The sequence below is a fragment of the Grampus griseus genome (genome assembly GCF_964374135.1).
Source record: "Grampus griseus genome assembly, chromosome: 3".
NCBI classification, from domain to species: Eukaryota; Metazoa; Chordata; class Mammalia; order Artiodactyla; family Delphinidae; genus Grampus; species Grampus griseus.
This window is the reverse complement of record NC_139019.1, coordinates 159710570-159736249: the sequence shown is the minus strand read 5'-3', so window position 1 is coordinate 159736249 and position 25680 is coordinate 159710570. Positions and strand designations below refer to the sequence as shown.

Here is a 25680-nt window from a genome sequence, read left to right as displayed (position 1 = left end):
ATACAGGGGACGCCCATGTCTTACAGTGAAGGCTGGGAGCAGAACGGCCTCTATGAGTTCTTCCGAGCGAAAATGCGGGCCCGGCGGAGGAAAGGCCAGGAGAAGAGGAACAGGTAAGAGCGCACACGCCCACCCCACCACCTGTGTGGAGGTCAGGCCTCCGCAGTGCATCTCGTCCTAGGTCAGCTGGGAGCAAGCCCTGCCTTTGCCTGTGGCGAGCTGTGGTGTCGTGCCCGGCACAGGCAAAGGGGGGTCAGCTCTGGCCTCTGCCGGGGTCGTGGGCCTGGCACCCTACGATAAAGGTGCTGTGAGCCACCAGGAGCTGTTTCCCACAAGGCCGAAGTTAAAACACCAGTACGAGAGAGAAGCTTGCCATTGTCTGTATTCAACCCTGATGTGAAAGGGTGTGTCTGCACCTGGACTGGGCACATCAGGGGTCTTTTAGAGTTGGGGGTTGGGGCGGGCTGGGCGCAGTCCATGGAGGGGCTCCAGCTCACCAGGCCTGTCCCCGCAGCGGACCCTCAAGGTCTCGGAGCAGATCCAAAAGCCGAGGGCGCTCCTCCTCCCGCTCCAACTCGAGGTCCTCCAAGTCTTCCGGCTCCTATTCAAGGTCAAGGTCTCGTTCCTGCTCCCGTTCCTACTCCCGCTCCAGATCCAGGTAGGCAGGGCCCCGCCTCTTGGGATGCAAGGCCTGAGGCTCCTCAGCAGCTGCGCTGACCCGCCTCCTCTCCCCTGGCCCCGCAGGAGCCGCAGCCGATCACGCTCCTCACAAAGCCGCTCCCGGACCCGCTCGCGCTCTCGGTCCAAGTCCTATTCCCCGGGAAGGAGACGTCGGTCGCGGTCCAGGAGCCCCACCCCGCCGTAAGATTTCTGTCTTAACTGTCAGAATGACCTCTGGTAGCGCTGGAACCCTCTGATGCTTTGCTGTGAATGTTGAAACGTGTTGTTAGAAGACGCGCTGGCGGTGGCCCGCGCCAAGGCAGCACCTCGGGGCCCCTGAGCACTAGCACAGTGACAGTGGCACCTCATCTCACACCTCGCTGTTACCTCTGCAGTCACGTTGTAAAGCCTGAGGCAGTGGCTGCGCTCTCTATTTTCTAACCGTTTTACTGGTCCAGTGTGGCCTGGCTGTGCCGCTGAGTGTGAGGCAGGGGCCGCCGTCTTAGGGAACCCCCTTATCTGCCGGCGAAGAGGATAAAGAAGAAAGCTAGAGACACGAAATGTGTGTGTGTGTGTCCATCTCACGCTGGTGACCCTACGTATAAGCTACACGCTGTAATATTCTAAGTTTTCATTCCAATAAATGTATCAGCTCTTTTTTAAAAGACGTAACCTGTCTTAATTTTAGTTCCTCGGCTGGTCTGGGTTCTAATTCAGCACCTCCTATACCTGACTCCAGGCTCGGGGAAGAGAACAAAGGACATCAGATGCTGGTGAAAATGGGTAAGGTTCCTGGGAAGACAGAACAATCCGCTCTGGGCATTCAGGGTTGGGGGATGATGAAGTCAGAGGAAGCTCCAACTCATGACCAACTTCTGAGCCTGCAGGGTTTTTACTGAGCGTCCTTTCTTACTACCCTTAGTTCCCCATTTATAAACTGCACGTCTGCATGTCGTTTGACTCTCCAAACGCATTTCCATTTAACTTCATGTCAGGGTAAATGCACCACAATTTCAGCTTCCTCTGTGGGTCGTAACCACTCATCCCTCTCTTCTTCAGGCTGGAGTGGATCTGGCGGCCTCGGCGTGAAAGAGCAAGGAATCCAGGACCCCATCAAGGGGGGGGACGTCCGGGATAAGTGGGACCAGTACAAGGGCGTGGGTGTGGCCCTGGACGACCCCTACGAGAACTACCGCAGGAACAAGAGCTATTCCTTCATCGCCCGCATGAAGGCCAGGGACGAGTGCAAGTAGGCGCGGCGTGGGCAGGGAGCCACGCCAGTGGCCGGCCACCGGCAGCGAGGACGGTTGGACCCTTCTTGGCTTACTGGCAGTGGAAGATGGTAGGGACAGCTCGGTTCTCACACTGTCTCCATCTGTGGGGAGCGACAGAAGAGAAGGAAGACTTCGGCAGGCCTTGTGACGAGTGCCACGCTTGATGGCGCGGAAGGCCCAGGCCCCACCTGCAAACCAGCTCTAACGTAGCAGCAAGAGTCACGAGGAGATGCCCAGCCAACTCGACCATGAGCTTATTTCCCTGGACAGTGAAGCGAGAAACATAAGGCCCCTGGATAAGAATTCTTGTCATCTGCAGGAACGGCTGTCTCACATCTCCCCTCAGCCTGAGCCTCTAAAACCAGTGGGAGTGCATGGAGGAGGGGCCCTGAGGGCACACGCCAGCCCAGCCCAAGGGGCCGGCCCTCCCACTCCCCCATCAGTTGTGTTGTGAGAAGGCTCAGGCCAGGCGCTGGTACTGCTCACTCTAAAAACGGAAAAACAAAACCTTTTTGATTTGCAAAGTTAAACAGGGTTTTCATTTTTACTCCAGATGGTTTAGTTTTAGAAAAAAATACTGATCTAGGTTGATACCCAGTGAGATAATTTGAAACCTGATTCCTCTGAGACATACTAGCCCTTAGTTACTTAAGCTGTTTAAGTTGAAGTGGTTTTTTTTGTTTTGTTTTTTGTTTTTGTTTTTGTTTGAACGTTAGCCATTTGCTGTTCCCTGCAGAAACAAAAGGTTCTGAAGAAACTTATCTGAGGCATCTCCAGGTCACATAATGATGACGCCCTTGGAGAATATGTACCCTTAGTGTCTCTACTTGTGTTTTTCACGGAGAGGAACCCGCACACCAGCACTCACGTGCAACGGCCCATTCACATCCAGAGTGTGGAGAGCGACCACCGGCCCTGCTTCCTGCTATCACTTCCTTTGCCTGCCCCAAGCCGCCCCCAAAGGGAGGTGAGGCTGGAGGGAGCCGCCTCTGCCAGGAGCTGCTGAGTGACCGCCTGGGATCGGCTGCACTCAGCATCCGCAGGCAGCTTGGTGCGGTGCCATTTATTTGTACAGAAACATTTTTGAAAAATTCTTTTCAATGAGATGCAAAATTTTCTCCAACTTTTCCACCTGATGTGATAAAATATTTGATTTTGTTCTAGATTTCCTGTAGCTGTGAATTGTTCAAACGTGTCTGATTCAGGATAAAATGTAAACGTGTTGTTAACAATTTCTTGTGGATTTTACTGTTTTGCCTTCAAATAAAGACTTTTTTTTTAAAGACCTTTTTCCTCTGTGTATTTAAGTCAAGAAGCGTGCTCAGGCTGAGGAGGGAGGAGGTGCGTCCTGAGTGCAGACTTTGTCTGAATTGTGGAGTCGGGTCAGAAGCTCTGCCCTGGTGTCTCCTGGGAGTCCCCGGCGTGGACGCCTGGTCCTGTTTCCTCGTGGCTCCAGACAGGCTGGCATCCTCTGTCCTGCCACGAGTGGTGACAGCTCCACCTGGGGTTCCATTTCCACTGGCCTGTGGTACATCCTCTCAGGTGCCATGCACACTGAGGAAATGGGGGCTGGGAGGGCTCAACTACTCAGCTAGAAAAGGCTGCAGCTGGGATTCCTCTCAGGTGAGTCCTGGGTGCCACCTGCCCCACCACTGGGAATGTCCCCTGGGAACTAAGGTGTGAGCATCACGGCTGGTTTACGGGACCAGCTCCTTAGACCCATGAGTCTGTCTCACCTCCCGGCGTTCACAGCTCCTTCTTCACCTCCTCCAGGGCCTCCTCCATGGTCAGCGGGGTGGGCCTGTGTTGCCTGATGTACTGTGGGGCAGAGGACACACAGGGAAGCCATCACCACTGCTGCCTCAGTCTACTGAGGCTTTGGGTCCTGGAGATGGTGCCTATCCCCAGGGGCTAACAGAAAAAATGAAGGGATGCCAGGTGGCAATGGAAACAGAAGAGGAGAGGTGAACCCAGGCAGCCTCCGGGCAGGTACCCTGCAAGGGGTGAGACTTGACTGAGCCTGGAAGGGAAAAGGGACCGTGGTGAGGGGCAGGGCTACCCGGGGTGCCCTCAGAGGACACAGGTTGGGGAGAAGGACTTGGGTGCCACTCTCAGGGTGTGGACCTGGAGCAGAGAGCAGGCAGCCACACGTGGGCTGCAGGCAGGTGACGTAGTCAGATCACTTCAGCCTGCATCCAATCAACTGATGCACATCCAACAGAGGAACAAGTTAAAAGGACCCCACTAGGGAGCAATCAGCCCAGTCCAGAATGTGGGAAACCGTCAGATAACCTATTTTCTTTCTTTTTCTTGGCCACACCGTGCGGCATGTGGGATCTTTGTTCCCCAACCAGGGATCGAACCCACACCCCCTGCATTGGAAGCGCAGAGTCTTAACCACTGGACCGCCAGGGAAGTCCCAGGACAACCTGTTTTCTTCCAACCAGTAAACTTCCTTGCAGTTTACTGCAAGGAAGTTTACTGGTTGGAAGAAAACAGGTTGGAACAAAAGAGATGGGGGAGGGGGGAAGACCTCTAGAGCAGTGGTTCTCAAAGTGGGTCCCCGATGGGCCCATGGGAGAAACGCCCACTGCTAGGCCCACCCTGCTGCCAACACAACCCCAGTGGTCAGGCCCTCAGGGGTCTGACGCTGCTCAGGGCTGAGAACCACTGCTCTAGATTAAGACATCAAATGATCTTTTTTTTTTTGCGGTACGCGGGCCTCTCACTGTTGTTGCCTCTCCCGTTGTGGAGCACAGGCTCCGGACGCGCAGGCTCAGCGGCCATGGCTCACGGGCCCAGCCGCTCTGCGGCATGTGGGATCTTCCCAGACCGGGGCACGAACCCGCATCCCCTGCATCGGCAGGTGGACTCTCAACCACTGCGCCACCAGGGAAGCCCCAAACGATCTTGATGTACCACTTTGGACACTGATGAAATAAACAGGAGAAAAAGGTACAACTTTTATGAGATGAGTGGAAATCTGAACACTGGATATCTAATGATATCAAGAAAACTTAGGGCTTCCCTGGTGGCGCAGTGGTTAAGAATCTGCCTGCCAATGCAGGGGACACGGGTTCGAGCCCTGGTCCAGGAAGATCCCACATGCCGCGGAGCAACTAAGCCTGTGTGCCACAACTACTGAGACTGCACTCTAGAGCCCACGAGCCACAACTACTGAAGCCCGCGCGCCTAGAGCCCATGCTCTGCAACAAGAGAAGCCACCTAATTAGAAGCCTGTACACCACAATGAAGAGTAGCCCCTGCTCGCTGCAACTAGAAAAAAGCCAACACGCAGCAAGAAAGACCCAACGCAGCCAAAAAAAAAAAAAATGCTGCAGGAATTCCCTGGCTGTCCGGTGGTTAGGACTCTGCACTTTCACTGCCAAGGGCACGGGTTTGATCCCTAGTCAGGAAACTAAGATCCCACAAGCAAAACCAAAAAGAAAAGTTAATTTGGTTTTGGTATACTGGCATTGTGACTATTTTTTTAAAGTCTTTATTTTTAAGAAATATATACTGAAATATTTGTAGATAAAATGATAAAAATCACCATGCAGAACAACTCATATAGTATGATGCCATTTCTGTAAAGAAATATATATATCATGTTATTATATATAAATACTATACCTCTTCTATATATTTTATACATAGTATAAAACATGTAAGATATAATATTGTACATGTACATAACAGTTTATATTTTACATAGGAAAAATCTAAAGACTATATATCAAGTTGGTAATAGTTATCTCTGAAATTATGGAGAACTTTATAGGCTACATATCTCCAACAAAAGTTTTATACAATACTTTTTGTAATCAGACAAAAAAATAAATTTTGGAGGGAAAAATAGAGCTGAGTGTGACATCTCTTGAACTTAGCCCTTGGGACTGAGGAGAGGGGCCCTGCCTGTGGTGGCCCACGGGAACGGTAGGTAGAGGGACAGGACCCTCACCGAGGAGGTCACCTTTGGTCCAAGGTCACACAGAGCCTGGGCTGCGGCTGGCTCTCAGTGCCCCTGCCCCGCATCAGCCCTGGTCATGGCCAAAGAGAGAACAGGACTCCTTCCACGAGGACTGAAGGTGAAGGTGGCGGGGCCCCCAGCGTCCCCGCCACCCCGGGCTGAGCGTGGGAAGCTGCCTGCCCTCTCTTTCCCGGGAAGGGTTAGCTGCACCATGGTCACCTCTTTGGTTTCCTCCAGGGTGTGGTAATGGAATGAGTCCCGGTCCAGGGAGCGCAGGAGGGATGCATGCAGGTGCCGGCTGGCCTCGATGAACTGCTGTGTCAGGCTCAGTTGCTGCTTCAGCACATCGTTGAGCGCGAACACGGTGGGGCTGTACGCTGTCAGGGCTGCACCGGGTTCCGTGTCAGTCGGCAGCCCCCGGGGCCCCATCCCCCTGGCCAGACCCGCTCCCCGCAAGGGCCCTGCAGCCCCCAACCGTGGACTGTGTCGGGATGCTCTCTGCAGCTGCTGCCACCTTCAGAAGCAGCAAAGAACTCGCCTATTCTGTGCCTCTCTCTACTCAGTAGTAAAGGAACCGCTCTCTTCGCTGACTTTGTGTGGATCTCACACCCTCAGCTCAGCTCCCAGGCAGAACCGGAAGCCTCACCTCGGCGTCCAACACAAGGAAAGAAGGCCAGTGACACGGCTCCCCAAACTGCAACCGCACAGTGCGAATCTGACACTCCTGAACTGTACACTTAAAAATGCGGAAGAGGGTAAATTTTACACTATGAATTTTTAAACACATAATTAAAATAATTTAAAATGCAATTAAAATATAATAATTAAATAAAAGTACAATTAAAAATAACTGCAACCGGGGCTTCCCTGGTGGCGCAGTGGTTAAGAATCTGCCTGCCAATGCAGGGGACACGGGTTCGAGCCCTGGTCCGGGAAGATCCTACATGCCGTGGAGCAACAAAGTCCGTGCGCCACAACTACTGAGCCTGCGCTCTAGAGCCCACAAGCCACAACTACTGAGCCGACGCGCCACAACTACTGAAGCCGGCGCGCCTAGAGCCCGTGCTCCGCAACAAGAGAAGCCACCGCAATGAGAAGCCCGCGCACCGTGACAAAGAGTATCCCCCGCTCAGCAATGAAGACCCACTGTAGCCAAAAATTAAAATTAAAATTAAAAAAATTAAAAAAAAAATAACTGCAACTGTTAAAAATGATCATTACTAAGACTACACAGTAACATGGAAAAATTGTTGAGGTTAATATTGTGTTTAAAAACAGGAGATTTTTTTGAAGAATATAAATATTTCACATATTACAACCAATATATTTTAATATCTTCATCTTCTAAAAATGTTAAGAAAATGGAAATGGGGGGAAAAAAGCAGGTTCTAGATGGATCCTTGCTTGTGTCATGCGAGTCATCAGCAGCCCTGCGGGACCTGACACAGACTGGGTTTCCCAAGGTGGCTGCTGGGCGTCTTCCTATTGCCCAAGGCTGGGCTGGGCCTCCCCAGGGCCCCACGACTCTCCCACACTCAGCAAGGAGGCAAGTGTCGCGTCCACAGGGCTGGGCCGCTCAGTACTGGCTGAGTGTCTTCCAGAGGAAAACACCTATGGATTCTGGACAGAAAGGCTCTGAGGGGAACACACAAAATAAAGATGGCCCTGTGGGGGTGGAAGGCTCATAGGTATGTTCCTGGTAGCCTTCCTGTTCTGTCCAACATCGGTGTCCTCGACCTAAGGGACCCACAAGGTGAGCTGGGCTGTTACCTTCTATGGCGTCCGCACTGATGACGTGGCTGGCGATGGGCGAGGGGTCCACATAGGCACCTCCCAGGGCTGGTCCGATGGCCGCTACGCCGGCCGCTGTCCCAAGGACAAAGGGGGAGAGGTGAGTGGGCAGGATTCAGAGCAATAACTTTCTCATCAACAGGTGTGAGGCTGAAATAAGCTACATGAATCTGTCCTTTTCTCTTTCTGAATGTGATGGCCACCCTCCTTGCTTTTTTAACCGTTACCCCTTTTAAAAATTTCCCAAACCTGCCTCCATCTTTCTGGTAGGTTCTCCCTGTTCAATATACAAGTCAGGTGTGCTGGCTGAAGTGGTCACCACAGCTCAGCACGGCTGACAACTGTGGCACTGTGCCCTCCCCTGGCTCTGCCCTCCTTCCACAGCTATTTAAGGGCTTCGGAATGTTCCCTGGATTCTAACTGGCTGGCTGATTTATGCTGCCTTTTTTCTCCCTCCTTTCAAAGTCAGGCCGCGTCTAGGAAATCAGCACCACCAATGTTTTATGAAAGCATCTCTTTATTTTTTATTTTTCACTTTTTTTTAAAAACATCTTTATTGGAGTATAATTGCTTCACAATGGTGTGTTAGTTTCTGCTGTATCACAAAGTGAATCAGCTATACATATACATATATCCCCATATCCCCTCCCTCTTGAGTCTCCCTCCCACCCTCCCTATCCCACCCCTCTAGGTGGTCACAAAGCACCGAGCTGATCTCCCTGTGCTATGCGGCTGCTTCCCACTAGCTATCTATTTTACGTTTGGTAGTGTATATATGTCCATGCCACTCTCTCACTTCGTCCCAGCTTGCCCTTCCCCCCACCCCGTGTCCATCTCTTTAAATTGCAAAAAAAGAAACAAAAATGGGCACATTTGCTGCCCACAGGCTAGGCTGTCAGAAAGGCAGCAGGAGGACCTGGAGAGGGACACAGAACCAGGGTTTAAAATCCCCTTGAACACCTTCCAGTGATCTGAGTTGGCTCGTCTGACTGATCTTCCTCCCTGAGAAACAGAACAGTCACGCCCCAGCCACGTGTGAGGTCCCAGCAGAGGTATGACTAAGCCCCCAAATCCAAATGAACAGACAAAGGGAGAACCGCACCCCAGCGCACAGTCTGGAAACAAGCTCCGTCCGTATTGCGGGTGTTGTCTAGACAAGAAAAGGGAGCAGGAGACTCGCTAAAAGAAAGCGACCTTTCCATCCGCAAGGGCCAAGACCAATGCTGGGGACACGAGAAAAGATGAGCAGTGCCTGCTGCACCCCAGAAGAGAATCCACCGACAAACGCAGCGAGTTCAGACAACCAGCCAGCTGGGCAACACAGCAGCCCTTGGAGCCCCCATGCTGGGGCCCCACAAAGTGCCTGAGGACATGCTGTCCCAGAAGGCGGTTCCTGTCACCCTGGGTAACACTGACATTTGGGGCGCGGTCACTCTCTGGCCAGGCCGTCCTGGCCACTGCAGGATGTTGAGCAGCACTCCTGGCCTCCACCCATAGGCTTCCCGTCACCCAGACCTTGCCGATGTCTGTCCCCTGGGGCCAGGATCACCCCAGCTGAGAACCACTGCCTTAGTCTTTGGTTTGAAACCCTTCAGTGTTTTAGAGCTTGGAAGACAGTGGAGAGTACCCAAGGAGCCCCCTCTTCTGTGGGAGAGGAAACAGGGTGCTGAGGTCCCCCCAGCTGACTAATGACGACAACCCAGACCTCCTGGCCCCAGGGTTCCTGCCTGTCGCTGCCTCTGGCCTGCCCCTCCCTCCTCCAACCAACATGCTTACCCTTAGCCCACTGGTAGGTGAAGGCGGGATCGAGGGTCTGCACAGCCATCTCCTTCACCATGACTCTTGTAACACCCCTGGCCCACTTTTTCCGAGACTTGGGAGTTGGTGGAGGAAGGTCTGTCTTCAGGCTTGCAGAAAATTCAGACCAAGTCGCCAGCGTCCTGTCAGGAGACTCCTCAGAATGGGGCGTCGACTCAGATGCTGTTGGACTGGGGGATTTTTCAAAATCATCCGAATAAGCCGAGCTCACTGTGCTGGCCGTAGGTTCCTGAGACTTTGACCCCAGGCTAGAAGTGCCCTTGGGTCCAAGGGACGAGACGGACCGCTGGCTCAGGCACTCAGAAATCTTGCTTCCAGAGCGGGGGGCCCCAGCCCAGGGGTTTTTGCTGGATGCCTTTTCCCCCTGACCTTTCTAAAACAAAGGATGGCAGAGGTCACTGGAAAGTGTTTTCGAAGGAACAAGCTCGGAATACAACTGCGTTAGGATGAGGACACCCCAAGGGCCCAGGAGGTGAGGGTCCACGCTGTCCTTCCTAGATTTAGGCAGGCTGAGTATCGTGAGCTGAACTCTTTTTTTTTTTTTTTAAACATCTTTATTGGAGTATAATTGCTTTACAATGTTGTGCTAGTTTCTGCTGTATAACAAAGTGAATCAGCTATGTGTATACATTTATCCCCATATCCCCTCCCTCTTGCATCTCCTTCCCACCCTCCCTATCCCACCCCTTTAGGTGGTCACAAAGCACCGAGCTGATCTCCCTGTGCTATGCAGCTGTTCCCACTAGGGATAAATGTAAAATAAATGTAATATCTATTTTACATTTGCTGGTGTATACGTCAAAGTTACTCTCAGCTGACCCTTCCCCCTCCCAGTGTCCTCAAGTCCATTCTCTACATCTGCATCTTTATTCCTGTCCCTAGGTTCATCAGAACGTAGGGACAGGAATAGGTTCATCAGAACGTTTTTTTTTTAAGGTTCCATATGTATGTGTTAGCATATGGTATTTGTTTTTCTTTCTGACTTACTTCACTCTGTAGGACAGACTCTACATCCACCCACCTCACTACAAATGACAATTTCATTTCTTTTTATGGCTGAGTAATATTCCATTGTATATATGTGCCACATCTTCTTTATCCATTCGTCTGTCAATGGACGCTTCCATCTCCTGGCTATTGTAAAGACTGCTGCAATGAACATTGTGTACATGGCTCTTTTTGAATTATGGTTTTCTCAGGGTATATGCCCAGTAGTGGGATTGCTTGGTCATACAGTAGTTCTATTTTTAGTTTCTTAGGGAACCGCCATACTGTTCTCTACAGTGGCTGTATCAATTTACATTCCCACCAACAGTGCAAGAGGGCTCCCTTTTCTCCACACCCTCTCCAGCATTTATTGTTTGTAGATTTTTTGATCATGGCCATTCTGACTGGTGTGAGGTGATACCTCATTGTAGTTTTGATTTGCATTTCTCTAATGATTAGTGATGTTGGGCATCCTTTCATGTGTTTGTTGGCAATCTGTGTATCTTCTTTGGAGAAATGTCTATTTAGGTCTTCTGCCCATTTTTGGATAGGGTTGTTTGTTTGTTTTTTTGATATTGAGCTGCATGAGCTGCTTGTATATTTTGGAGATTAACCCTTGGTCAGTTGCTTCGTTTGCAAATATTTTCTCCCATTCTGAGGGTTTTCTTTTCGTCTTGTTTATGGTTCCCTTTGCTGTGCAAAAGTCTTTAAGTTTCATTAGGTCCCATTTGTTTATTTTTGTTTTTATTTCCATTTATCTAGGAGGTCGGTCAAAAAGGATCTTGCTGTGATTTATGTCATAGGGTGTTCTGTGTATGTTTTCCTCTAAGAGTTTTATAGTGTCTGGCCTTATATTTAGATCTTTAATCCATTGTGAGTTCATTTTTGTGTATGGTGTTAAGAAGTGTTCTAATTTCATTCTTTTATGTGTAGCTGTCCAGTTTTCCCAACACCACTTATTGAAGAGGCTGTCTTTTCTCCATTGTATATTCTTGCCTCCTTTATCAAAGATAAGGTAACCATATGTGCGTGGGCTTATCTCTGGGCTGTCTGTTCCATTGATCTATATTCTGTTTTTGTGCTAATACCATACTGTCTTGATGACTGTAGCTTTGTAGTATAGTCTGAAGTCAGGGAGCCTGATTCTCCAGCTCCGTTTTTCTTTCTCAAGATTGCTTTAGCTTTTCGGGGTCTTTTGTGTTTCCATACAAATTGTGAAATTTTTTGTTCTAGTTCTCTGGAAAATGCCATTGGTAGTTTGATAGGGATTGCACTGAATCTGTAGATTGCTTTGGGTAGTAGAGTCATTTTCACAATGTTGATTCTTCCAATCCAAGAACATGGTATATCTCTCCATCTGTTTGTATCATCTTTAATTCTTTCATCAGTGTCTTATAGTTTTCTGCATACAAGGTCTTTTGTCTCCTTAGGTAGGTTTATTATTCTTTTTGTTGCAATGGTAAATGGGAGTGTTTCCTTAATTTCTCTTTCATCATCATTTTTCATCATTAGTGTACAGGAATGCAAGATATTTCTGTACATTAGTTTTGTATCCTGCCACTCTACCAAATTCATTAATTAGCTCTAGTAGTTTTCTGGTGGCATCTTGAGGATTCTCTATGTAATGTCTGCAAACAGTGACAGCTTTACTTCTTCTTTTCTGATTTGGATTCCTTTTATTTCTTTTTCTTCTCTGATTGCTGTGGCTAAAACTTTCAAAACTATGCTGAATAATAGTGGTGAGAGTGGGCAACCTTGTCTTCTTCCTGATCTTAGAGGAAATGGTTTCAGTTTTTCACCATTGAGAATGTTGGCTGTGGGTTTGTCATATATGGCCTATATTATGTTGAGGTAGGTTCCATCTATGCCTACTTTCTGGAGAGTTTTTATCATAAATGGGTGTTGAATTTTGTCAAAAGCTTTTTATGCATCTACTGAGATTATCATATGGTTTTTATCCTTCAATTTGTTAATATGGTGTATCACATTGATTTATTTGCATATATTGAAGAATCCTTGCATTCCTGAGACAAACACCACTTGATTGTGGTGTATGATCCTTTTAATGTGTTGTTGGATTCTGTTTGCTAGTATTTTGTTGAGGATTTTTGCATCTATGTTCATCAGTGATATTGGCCTGTAGTTCTCTTTTTTTGTGACACCTTTGTCTGGGTTTGGTATCAGGGTGATGGTGGCCTCGTAGAATGAGTTTGGAAGTGTTCCTCCCTCTGCTATATTTTGGAAGAGTTTGAGAAGGATAGGTGATAGCTCTTCTCTAAATGTTTGATAGAATTCACCTGTGAAGCCTTCTGGTCCTGGGCTTTTGTTTGTTGGAAGATTTTTTTTCTTTTCTTTTCTTTTTTTTTGCGGTATGCAGGCCTCTCACTGTTGCGGCCTCTCCCGTTATGGAGCACAGGCTCCGGATGCTCAGGCTCAGTGGCCATGGCTCATGGGCCCAGCTGCTCCGCGGCATGTGGGATCTTCCTGGACCAGGTCATGAACCCATGTCCCCTGCATTGGCAGGCGGAGTCTCAACTACTGCGCCACCAGGGAAGCCCTGTTGGAAGATTTTTAATCACGGTCTCAATTTCAGTGCTTGTGATTGATCTGTTTATATTTTCTATTTCTTCCTGGTTCAGTCTCGGAAGGTGGTACTTTTCTAAGAATTTGTCCATTTCTTCCAGGTTGTCCATTTTATTGGCATATAGTTGCTTGTAGTAATCTCTCATGATCCTTTGTATTTCTGCAGTGTCAGTTGTTACTTCTCCTTTTTCATTTCTAATTTTGTTGATTTGAGTCTTCTCCCTTTTTTTTCTTGATCAGTCTGGTTAACGGTTTATCAATTTTATCTTCTCAAAGAACGAGCTTTTCATTTTATTGATCTTTGCTATCGTTTCCTTCATTTCTTTTTCATTTATTTCTGATCTGATCTTTATGATTTCTTTCCTTCTGCTAACTTTGGGGGATTTTTGTTCTTCTTTCTCTAATTGCTTTAGATGTAAGGTTAGGTTGTTTATTTGAGATTTTTCTTGTTTCCTGAGGTAGGATTGTACTGCTATAAACTTCTCGCTTAGAACTGCTTTTTCTGCATCCCATGTTTTGCGTCATCGTGTCATTTATTTCTAGGTATTTTTTGATTTCCTCTTTGATTTCTTCAGTGATCTATTGGTTATTTAGTAACATGTTGTTTAGCCTCCATGTGTTTGTATTTTTTACAGTCTTTTTCTTGTAATTGATATGTAGTCTCAATGCATTGTGGTCGGAAAAGATACTTGACATAATTGCAATTTTCTTAAATTTACCAAGGCTTGATTTGTGACCCAAGATATGGTCTATCCTGGAGAATGTTCCATGAGCACTTGAGAAGAAAGTGTATTCTGTTGTTTTTGGGTGGAATGTCCTATAAATATCAGTTAAGTCCATGTGTCATTTAAAGCTTGTGTTTCCTTATTTATTTACATTTTGGATGATCTGTCCATTGGTGAAAGTGGGGTGTTAAAGTCCCCTACTATGATTGTGTTACTGTCGATTTCCCTTTTTATGGCTGTTAGCATTTGCCTTATGTACTGAGGTGCTCCTATGTTGGGTGCATAAATATTTACCACTGTTATATCTTCTTCTTGGATTGAGCCCTTGATCATTATGTAGTGTCCTTCTTTGTCTCTTCTAATAGTCTTTATTTTAAAGTCACTTTTGTCTGATATGAGAATTGCTACTCCAACTTTCTTTTGATTTCCAGTTGCATGGAATATCTTTTTCCATCCCCTCACTTTCAGTCTATATGTGTCCCTAGGTCCGAAGCGGGTCTCTCGTAGACAACATATATATAGGTCTTGTTTTTGTATCCATTCAGCCAGTCTATGTCTTTTGGTTGGAGCATTTAATCCATTTACGTTTAAGGTAATTTCAATATGTATGTTCCTATTACCATTTTCTTAATTGTTCTGGGTTTGTTTTTGTAGGTCTTTTCCTTCTCTTGTGTATCCGCGAGCAGAACTCTTGAAACCCTTCAGCACGAGGCTGCTGCACTTAGCACTGATGTTGTGAGCACGTGTAGCTGGCACGTGGGTGAAATCTGTTAAAGGGTCATTATTATGTATTATCAAAACATGTGTTGATAATGAGGTGGTTACTAATATGGAAAGAATCACCACGGGGCGATGCAACAAGTACAGGTTAGTTGTGGGGAAGTTGAAGTGGGATCTGCTTTAATCTTCTGATATGTTAAGTAGCTCTATCCTGTTATTACCTAGATCAGGGTCTCTACCCATGGCACACTGACATTTGAGACACGAACATTCTTTGCAGCGGGGGCCATCCTATGCATTGTGGGACACTGGCACAGGACATCCCTGACCACTACCCACTGAATGCCAGTAGCACCCTGCACCCCAGTCATGATCACAGTGTTGCCAGACATTGCCAAGTGTCCCCTAGGGGAGCAATCGCCCCGAGGTGAGAACCACTGACCTAAATGAGGCATAACGGTTGCAAGCTGTTCTACCCAAAGACCTAAAACGAAAAATCAGTTTTTTGTACTTACTTTCTGTTCCAAGTCTGATTTCTCACTGACGGCTGGAGCCAGATCATCAAGGGATAAAATGTTTATTCTCAAATCTGTAATCAAAAATGTAACATGTCGATATTTACTCCACATGCATTTACCATCCTGTTGTAGGCACCGGGCTAAGTGCTAGGGACGGGAAGAGCAGAAGGCGTACAGTCCCTGTCCTCAGAAAGTGAGCCCAGGGATCCAAGCGCTTTTTCTCTAAAGGGCTAGGTCATAAATATTTTTGGCTTTTCGGGCTAGTCTGTCTCTGTCACCATTGCTCAGCTCTGCCCTCATGATTCAAAAGCCGCCACAGACCATGTGTAAACAAATGGGTATGGCTGTGTCCCAGTAAAACTTCATTTATAGGGACTTCCCCCATGGTTCTGCAGTTAAGACTCCGGCCTTCCAAAGCAGGGGATGCGGGTTCGATCCCTGGTCGGGGAACTGAGATCCCACATGCCACACGGTGCGGCCAAAAAAACAAAAAACAAAAAACTTTATTCATAAGAACAGACGACTGGGCTTCCCTGGTGGCGCACTGGTTAAGAATCTGCCTGCCAGTGCAGGGGACATGGGTTCAAACCCTGGTCCAGGAAGATCTCAAATGCCACAGAGCAACTAAGCCCATGAGCCACAACTACTGAAGCCCATGCGCCCTAGAGCCCGTGCTCTGCAACAAGAGAAGTCACCCCAATGAGAAGCCCATGCTCTGCAACAAAGAGTAGCCCCTGCTCGTCGCAACTAGAAGAAAGCCCGCACACAGCAATGAAGACCGAACGCAGCCAAAAATAAATAAATAAAACATTAAAAAAAATTTTTTTAAATAAAAGAAGAGCCAAGTATTGTGAACATGTGTGCAGGGGCCCTGGAGGTCTGCAAGGAGGGAGTTATAACCTCAAGGGGGTTGGAGACTTGGCTGGGGAAGGAGGAGCTGACACCAGGTCTGGCCACAGGATCTGCAGGACCCAGTGCAAAGGAAAAAAAAAAACCAGACGGTGGGGAAATTCCCAGTTGTTAGGACTCTTCGTTTTCACTGCCGAGGGCCCGGGTTCAACCCCTGGTTGGGGAACTAAGGAACTAAGATCCCACAGGATGTGCAGTGAGGCCAAAGAACAAAGCAAAACAAAGAAACAAAACACAGACCACGGACCTCTCGGCCTCTGGCCTAGACAGAGGAGACGATCATGATGCAAGGAAGGACACCTAGTGACACATGTGCTTGAGGTAGAAGAGGGGGACTGGCACCTCGTCCTAAGTTCTCATTTAAAGCAAGTCAAGGACACTTAACTGTGGTGCCAGCTGGCCAGTCACCAGCGCCCAAATGCCTTGGGTGCAGGTTACTCAGGAGAAGGAAGGCTCTGCGCAGTTCGGGTGTCCCAGCGGGTTTCTGCCCCATCAGTATGTGAGCCCACTCCTCCCCAGGACGGGGGAGGCCGACTGGCTGCCAGTATTCGCAGGGACCTCATCATGTGGCTCATTTCAGGCCCGAGGCACAGAGGCTGTGTGTGTGTGTGTGTGTGCGCGTGCGCACACAACTGGGGATGGGAAGGGCGCGGTGGGGGGGGTCCACCCTGCGGGGCCTCAAAACTCAAGCAGGTACATGATCCAATCATGGCTGAGTTGAACAGACACTTCCGAAGAGGGCCTAAGGTGTCTAGAGGCTTCCACGGAGGGCACATGCTAGGTTGGAGGGATGAGTCTCCCTGAGGAGGCAGGACGAGACCCCCAATTCTAGGAACAAGCAGGGGACAGTTAGCAGGAGCAGACGGGAGCAGGGCCCTCCCTCAGGTGGCACAGCGCTGGGGATGAGCAGGAGATGGAAGACTGAGCCGTCTACTCTCTTTGGAAAGGTCAGCTGAGTGCAGCCGTCTGGCAGCATAAGACCCAGATCAAAGCCCAGCTCATCACTCTAGCGTGAGGGTCTCGCCCCCGCCTCCGAGCTCCTCTAACACTGCCAGTTACCACAATGCACGTGACACGTAAGTCCAGAGATACGTTCATGGACAAAGCCTCTGAACTAAGCCATCCCAGCCGGCTCGGGCCAAGGCACTGCAGGAGACTGTGGACGAGTTCTCTGGAACAGTGTTGTCATTGGCTGAGGAATGACGTTATTGTCACATCAACCAACCTGGACATGCACACACTTACTAAGCAGGAGGCCCCACTGAGGCACTCCACAGGCACCAGCTCACTGACACAGCTCTGCCCCACGTTACAGATGTGGAGACCATGGCACAGAGAGCCTGACACTGCACGGCCAGAAAGAGGCGGAGCAAGGATGTCCACCTCAAGTATGCTGGACCCCAAACTCAGACTTGTACTCACCACTCCCTGCTACGTGCCTCCCTTGAGGCTGCATCAGAATGAGGGAAGGTGGGGTCTGGACACCAAGGGGGCCCTCCAGGCCAGCAGCGAGGGCTGAGGGGCAGCCTGGATGGGCGGCCCAGGAGGGCAGGAACTTGGGTCTGGCACCTGCCCCACCAGCTACACCCACCTTCTCACCCACCTGCCAGGCTGGCGTGGACACCCACTCACCAGCCCCTTGCGCCCAAAGATATGAGACCGTATCGGTGAGGTGCCAAATGGCATCCGGCCGATGGTGGCCCCTGAGGGGGCTCAAAGGGACTTCCTCACATCCGTGAGCCCGTTTCGCTGCCTTCTCCAACCCTCACGAGGGCGCGTGGCAGGGACTCTTGCTGGCCGTGCTTCTCCTCCCTGCCCCCATGTGGTGGTACCTTGGCATCTTGAATATTTTGACCTGCAGGAACCTGAGACACAGCAGGGGCTGCAAGGACTCCCTGACCTTCTCCCCTGAATCAGGTCGTAAGGCTCTCAGGTAAGAAGATGTGCCTTCCCTCTACCTGGAGGAAAGGAGCATCCTTATGTCCAAGATGGGGGAACACTGAGCAACCCCAACTACATCCCCTCATCTACTACCCTTGGCTCATATCCTTCCATCTATCACATTCTCCCACAACTATTCTCCCATCAAACCTAGCAGAAGGCGCGACCGTTTCTTCAGGTTTCCACTTCCTTATGAAGGCTCCTGTGTCACATAAAACGTACATTAAATATTTATTTAATATCTGAACGCTCTTCTCCTGTTAACCTGTCTTTGGTCACAGAGCCCCAGCCAAGAACCCAGAAGGACACAAGGAAAAAGCTATTTTTCCTCCCCTACAACTGATTCACAGGCTACGGATCACCCTGGCACTTGGGGTCAGGGGACAGTTGGCTTGTTTGTCATCCTGTTCCTGATACCATGATGCCTGGCACGTGCTGGCACACAGCAGGTACTCGAGACACAGTTATTGAACTCGGATTTGATGATCAGGCACCAGATGGGAGAAATCAATGTTGGCTGCACATATTTTTCTTTCTGCTCTTCCTTAAATACATACAATGTTAAAATAAAAATCACGTTCAATGATGGTGAAATAATAAAAATGTTTATGAGGGACTTCCCTGGTGGCGCAGTGGTTAGGAATCCACCTGCCAATGCAGGGGACACGGGTTCGAGCCCTGGCCCGGGAAGATCCCACATACCGTGGAGCAACTAAGCCCGTGCGCCACAACTACTGAGCCTGCGCTCTAGAGCTCGCGAGCCACAACCACTGAAGTCCGCGTGCCTAGAACCTGTGCTCTGCAACAAGAGAAGCCACCACAATGAGAAGCCCGCGCACCACAATGAAGAGTAGTCCCTGCTCGCCGCAACTAGAGAAAGCCTGTGCGCAGCAACGAAGACCCAATGCAGCCAAAAATAAATAAATAAATTTATAAAAAGAAAAGTTTGTGACTGGTTAGAGATTGGTTTCTTTTTCTGAAGTTAAAAAGGAAAGGAAGCAAATTTCTCTTTTACAACAAGGAAAACTGCATTGCCGTCCTCTTGCACGAGGCTCTAGAAGGATTTCCGTTTTTGCTCTGTCATTGGGTAGGGTTACTAGAAGAAGGCTTTAAAGACAGAACAAAAAAATCTGACATAGCCCCTCAACTAGGAAAGAAGGTCAGGAAGCCAAGGGTGTGACTCGCACCCCTCATGACAATACCCTGTGACCACCACACCAGGGATCCTAGAGGCGGTCTTGCCCTTCCTGCCCCAGGGTGACAACTCTGCGCAGGGATGAGGGTTACCATTTAGACTTTCATCGGCGGCTTCTGAGGGAGACTTATCCTGAGGCCCAGCCTCACTCCTTCTTGGGGAGGACGAGAGCTTGCCATCCCCCACTGTTGAGGGCACAGACTTCGGAAAGGTTCCGGGGATGGAAAGTGATGCCGTGTGGGAGGCTGTGTCCTCTGAAATGGGAATCTGTGGGGAGCAAGTTCTCGAGCCAGCACTGTGAAGGGTCCCATCTGCTGACCGTGAGGTTGGCAGACGTGATGTCGGAAATGGCTTTGAGCTGGAAAGATCCTTCCTGGGCAGCGAAAGGACTCTCAGTTGATTTGGGATCTGATCCTACTTTGGTGGAAACAAAAGAAGGGAAATTACCAAACATACGCTACGTAAGTCCTTATCATCGGACATCATGGCTGGTGGAGAGCATGAGTCCTTGGCGATCAAATCATTATCCCTCTCTGCCCCTTTCTTTCCCTTCCCCTCATCTCTGGAAGTCAAGGTACAACATTTAGACAAGATAATACTGGGATTAGACATACTCCACAAATAATCAGAAAAATTCACTTTGCTTTCAAATACATATTGTTAATTACACATTTTCTAAACTAAGGCCCCTGAGAACATGGATCTTCAACAGAGTCAAAATCAATATGCAGATTTTTCCCCTTAAAATGCAGCCTTCCCATCACTTCACACCAACTAGGATGGCTATAACCAAAAAAAATAAATAAATAACAAAAAATAACAAGTGTTGGTGAGGATGTGGAGAAATTGGAACCCTCATACACTGCTGGTGGGAATGTAAAACAGTGCAGTCACTGTGGGAAACAGTTTTTCTGTTCCTCGATAAGTTACACACAGAATTACTACAAGACCCAAGAGTTCGACTCCTAGGTATAAACCCAAAGAATTGAAAACAGGGACTCAAACAGATACTTGTATACTATTCACAATCGCCAAAAGGTGGAAACAACCCAAATGTCCATCAATGGACAAATGGATAAATAAAATGTGGTCCATCCACACAACGGAATATTACTCAGCCATAGAAACGAATGAAGCACTGACACATGCTACAATGTGAGTGAACCTCGTAAACATCATGCTAAGGGAAAGAAACCAGACACAAAAGGCCACAGGTTGTATAATTCCATTACACGAGATGTCTAGAACAGGCAAACCCACAGTGACACAAAGCAGATTAGTGGTTGTTAGGGTCTGGGGGAGGGGGAAACAGGGAGGGATTACTGGGTAAGGGTCTCCTTTTGGCATGATGAAAACGTTTTGGAACTAGACAGAGGTGGTGGTTACACAACATCGTGAATGCACTTAATGCCACTGAACTGTTCATTGGCATTGAACAGTTGGAAGATGGAAATGCAGCCTTCCCAATGTAGCGATTCCCGTGTGGTACAACCAACAAATAGGCATGGATCACCAATGGCAGTGATCACAGCTGGTGTTGGATCAGTCATACAAAGTGCTGTCCTGGGGTGTATACAGCTACGAGGCTCCACATAGTGCAAAACTGCCTGACGTGTCCCAAATCCTGTCCCTTACAGAGCAGACCAGCAATGGGTACCCGTGATTGGCTGAAACCCAACCTCTCCTCATCAAACACTTTCTGAGTGTTTACGGGTGATGGCTCTCTTCAAAAGTCTCTAGTGCTATGATAGAAAGGTACAAATGCAAAGTACATACAAGTACAAAATAAATACATGCAAACCTTACCGAGACTAGTTTTGTTTGTTCTTTCTCACTGACTTTGGTGCTGGTGAAACCCTGATTTGTGGATGCTTGTTTTTCGCTAGAAGATTCCATCAAGCTTCCTAGCAACTCTTTCATTTCCTCTTCATCACTGTCTGGAGAATCCAGTCTTCTAGGAGGTTTTTTCTCTTTGGGTGTTTGAAGATCCCTCTCTTTCCCAACACGTGCTTCAGGGGATATCTTTTCCACAGGTGCTTCTCTCTTCTTTAGAAACCTACTGACCTTCCCACTCGGCATGTCACTCTCAGGGACAGGAATTTCAAGGGCCTGTTTCTGGGAGGTTTTGTCCGTGTTCTGTGAAGAAAGGTCAACCGTCCTTCTAGGGGGATTTTCGTCTGCTCTGCTAGGAAGCCAGTCCTCAGAGGTCTTCAGGTCAGATTCCACGTCAGACAAATCCATCTGCACCTTCCGGTTCCTGATCTTGGTTTCTATCTGGGCCAGCTTTGTGAGCGCAGCGTTGGCCCTGACCTTCGAGGCAGTGGTCGAAGCTCTACCTGAAGACAGCCAGGGCCCACTCCCCAGGAAAGCATTCTCTTTCGGGAATAAGTGTTTTCCACCCATAGTCTGGTTTCTTTTTAGAAATCTGCTTGGACCGGGTGCTATTTTGGTAAGACTTCTACTGATTTCCAAGTTCTGGATTTCTTCCATCTTTGAATCTTCTAAGGAAATATCACTGAAGTCGCCAAAGATATCACGCACAGTACGGCTGGTTTTTCTTATTGAAGCCATTCTAGGGAGTAAAGAAAGAAAACTTACAGTAAGAATACCTGATGTTCAGACTGCACATTCAAATCTCTCAACGCTTCCCACCACCTGGGAGAGGCCACATCCCCCTTTGCCATCTGGCCAGAGCCTCCCCTTCAAGCCCGATGATGGCAACGAAAATAATAAGACACCTGGTACGTTATCATTGAACTATGCCGTTCAAGGCCAGGTCTTAAGTGAGACACGTTACATATTAAAAACGAGAGCCAGTGCTTCTCAGGCCCAGCAGTATGCCTAGCACTCTGCTCAGAGCTACAGTATCTCATTTAATCCTCACTCAACACTGAGAGTTGGTCATTGTCATGCCTCTTTCATAGAGAAGAGGAAGGAAATGAAGGCCTCCACAGGTTAGGTCACCTGGCCAGCGAGTAACAGAGCCAAATTCAAAGCTCAGGCCAATTCCAAAGGTCCCACTCGCCCCTACAGTGCTTCACTGCCTCTCCAGTTACCCCACCTCTGCTCCGAGTGAGTCCTATTACCCAGTTGCACCCCAAGTCTGGTCTCCTCCTTTATCCAAGTGTCCTCAGTTCTCTCAAAAAGAGCTGTTGAAACACAATCTGTATATTTAATGAGCTCCCCAGAAATCTTATTTTACTTACAGTGTGTGAACTACTGCCCTGGGAGCAGGGATGGGGGCTATGGACAGACACAGACCCCCCCACCAAAGGTCGGCCATGTGTTGTATGTGTGTGCTGGCGTACAGTTTTCTGGGAAAAAGGGCCAGCGTTTCCGTCATATTCTCAGAGTTCCCATGTGCCCCTGAAGGAATATGAACAATTCACTCCAAGATTTACCAAGGTTTCAAAAGATTTTAAAGACTTAAAAAAATGGAAAAATATGGCATGGGTGTGTGTTTGCTGCAGGCCCTTTAGTGAGGAACCTGGCAACAGCAATGAAAATGTGAAATGCACAGACCCTGTGACACCACAATTCCACGTCTGGGAATTTCCCTACAATGCCCATAGAGATGTATGTTCAAGGGATGTCTTGGCAGCATTGTTTGTACTCGTCAGAATCCTGATCCCATCCATACAGGCTCAATGAAGTCCAGATGACCACAGGCAGACAATGGAATACTATGCACCTGTTAAAAGGAATGGGGGAAGACCTGTGTGCAAGATAATGTCTCCAGCATAATGATCTGTGAGGCAGAAAAGATGCACAACCACGCCTCAGCTCCATACTGTTTGAATGTTTTAGCAAGGCCATTTGTTACTTTTATTTCAAAAAATTTACTGTGAGAACCCAAAAAGCCTTTTCTTCCCCCCACTCTGTCCACTTGGAAAACAACCTTATTGGGATTGCCAGACTAAATACAGGACACCCAGTTATTTGAATTTCAGATAAATAGCAAATAATTTAAGAAATATAAGTATGACCCAAATATTTTTATCCTAAAAGGTAATGTTCAAATTTTTTTTAATTTATTTATTTATTTATTTTTGGCTGCTTTGGTTCTTCGTTGCTGTGTGCAGCTCTCTCTAGTTGCGGCGAGTGGGGGCTACTCTTTGTTCCGGTGCATGGGCTTCTCATTGCAGTGGCTTCTCTTGTTGCAGAGGATGGGCTCCAGGCACGCAGGCTTCAGTAGTTGCAGCATGCAGGCTCAGTAGTTGTGGCTTGCGGGCTCCAGAGCGCAGGCTCAGTAGTTGTGGCACACGGGCTTAGTTGCTCCATGGCATGTGGGATCTTCCCGCACCAGTGCTCGAACCCGTGTCCCCTGCATTGGCAGGCGGATTCTTAACCACCGCACCACCAGGGGAGCCCTAAATATTTTTATACTAAAAAATTATTTGTTGTTTATCTGAAACTGAAATTCAATTGGGTGTCCAGTATTTTGATTTGTTAAACCTGGCTACCATACATCTTATATACCTTTCAAAGCTGAGTTCAAATATTTTGTGCAAGGCATTTAACCCAGCCCCTAAGATTCTGTACAAGAATGAATTATTTTTATTATTTTACTGTCTGTTTCTCTGACCAGTGTGCTTACTTGCTCATCCCCATCTTAACCACCCCGTGTACTAAAAGTGCCCAGCACAGGCCTGACCACAGGAGTCAGTGAATCAAAAATCACACCCAAAAGAAACAGTGCAGAATTCCTAGTGTGAGTGACCCTGGTCAAGTTACTTAACCACTCTGTGCCTCAGCCTGCTCATCTGTAAAAAGGGAATAATAACTATTAGCCTCACAGGATTCCTATGTTCAGTGTGGGGCATGGAATAAGCATACAATAAAATTTAGATAGCAGTAATGACAGTATTTGGACTACCTGCATAACCGGCTAACTTTTAGCTGGAAGGACATGGTGAAGGGGAAGTAGAAAGCACTGGAACAACATCAACAGCTATCCTTGTGAGTATTTTTGTAGGCAAGGCCCAGGGCACTATGTGGGTCAGAGGAAAAGCCTGACCACCAGGCCAGGTTTTCTGGCATCTAGTTCTTCTGAAAGTTTCCCTAGGTTTAAAAAAAATTTTTTAATAAAAAAATTAATTAAAATAAATCATTTTTTTAAAAAGAATTTCAAGAAAAAGGGATTTCTCTCTGGTGGCCTAGTGGTTAGGATTCCAGGCTTTCACTGCCATGGCCTGGGTTCAATCCCTGCTCCAGGAACTGAGATTCCACAAGCTGCACGGCACAGCCAAAATAAATAAATAAAATAAAATAAGATAATTTTAAAAATAAATCAATAATGTTTAAAAGGGTAAATTTCATGTTATGTACATTTTACCACAACTAAAATATATATTTTTTAATTAAAAAATTTTTATTGAAGTACAGTTGATTTACAATATTGTGTTAATTTCATAAATAGATGTATTTTTAAAACACATAATTAAAAATAAACCAATAGGTAAAAGATGTGAACCAATATTTCACCAAAAAATATATATATATAAATGGCCAATAAGCACATGAAAAGATGTTCAACATCAGCCATGAAGGAAATTCAAAGCAAAACCACTATAAGATCCACTTCATACCTACGAGGGTGGCTATAATCAAAACTACAGAAAATAACAAATGGTTGGTGGAGGGTATGAAGAAATTGGAACCTTCATACCCCTTTGGAAGAGACTATAAAATGACGCAGCTGACAACCTGGAAAACGGTCTGGTAGTTCCTCAAAAAGTTAAACATCATTACTTTATGATCCAGCAATTCTACTCCCATGAAGCCCAAGATAACTGAAATGTAAGCAAATGTTCATAATAGTTCTTATTCATAATAGACAATAAGTGGAAACAACCCAAATATCCATTAATTAGTGAATGGATGAGAACTGAGGTCCATCCATAAATGAGATACTACTCAGTAATAAAAAAGAACAAATAATGACACACACAACACGCATATACGTCAAACACACCATACTAAGGGAAAATACCAGATGATGCAAAAAACCACACACTGTATAATTCCAGTTATAAGGATTGTCCAGAAAAGGTAAATCTATAGACTCAGCCCATCAGTGGTTGCCTGAGACTGGGAGTGGTAGCGGAGATAGACTGCAAAGGGGACACTTGGGGTGACTGACAAGTTCTAAAGCTGGATGGTAGTGATGTTTGCACCACTTGGTAAATTTACTAAAAATAACGGGAATTGTACGCTTAGAAGGGGTGAACTGTATGGTATGTAAATGAATTATCAATAAAGTTGTTAAAAATAAATAAACCAAAATTTGAAAACACAGTCGCCCCTCAGACCATCGAGCTCTTCCCCCAGGCCTGGAGCGACCCACATCGTACCACGCTCGCTCATGGGCCCCAGACGAGGAAAATGAGGCGCTAGGCCGCTCTCCCGCCGCCCGACCTGCCCAGCCCCGGAGCGCGTCCCGTTTCCCTGCAACTCCTCTCCCGAGCCCGGGCATTAAGCCCGGCCACCGCCCAGCCAACCCCGCCAACCTCCTCCCACGAAGTCCTTCCGCGGACGCCGCCACCGCTCTCGGCCGGACCCTCGGGCCAGAAGGGACCGTTGACCCCGG

The 25680-nt window shown here is 47.7% G+C and overlaps 2 protein-coding genes across 2 annotated transcripts in view; one reads left to right on the top strand and one right to left on the bottom strand.

Annotated features, from left to right (window-relative positions):
* CHERP (calcium homeostasis endoplasmic reticulum protein) overlaps nucleotides 1–3654 on the top strand; it is a 21999-nt gene extending 18345 nt beyond the window's left edge. The window contains exons 13-17 of the mRNA XM_082649837.1: nucleotides 27–113; nucleotides 515–658; nucleotides 745–861; nucleotides 1349–1443; nucleotides 1720–3654. Of these exons, the coding sequence (XP_082505963.1) occupies nucleotides 27–113; nucleotides 515–658; nucleotides 745–861; nucleotides 1349–1443; nucleotides 1720–1913 (637 nt within the window). The 3' untranslated portion in view covers nucleotides 1914–3654. The remainder of the gene's footprint in view (nucleotides 1–26; nucleotides 114–514; nucleotides 659–744; nucleotides 862–1348; nucleotides 1444–1719) is intronic.
* Nucleotides 664–25680, bottom strand: LOC309819562 (uncharacterized protein C19orf44). Its single transcript, XM_082649838.1, has 9 exons — nucleotides 25601–25680; nucleotides 20898–21663; nucleotides 19184–19505; nucleotides 15044–15117; nucleotides 9472–9886; nucleotides 7675–7770; nucleotides 6124–6290; nucleotides 3671–3752; nucleotides 664–924 (listed from the first exon to the last, which is right to left on the bottom strand). The coding sequence occupies exons 2-8, from the start codon at nucleotides 21660–21662 to the stop codon at nucleotides 3681–3683; spliced, it is 1911 nt and encodes a 636-aa protein (XP_082505964.1). The 5' UTR covers nucleotide 21663; nucleotides 25601–25680; the 3' UTR covers nucleotides 664–924; nucleotides 3671–3680.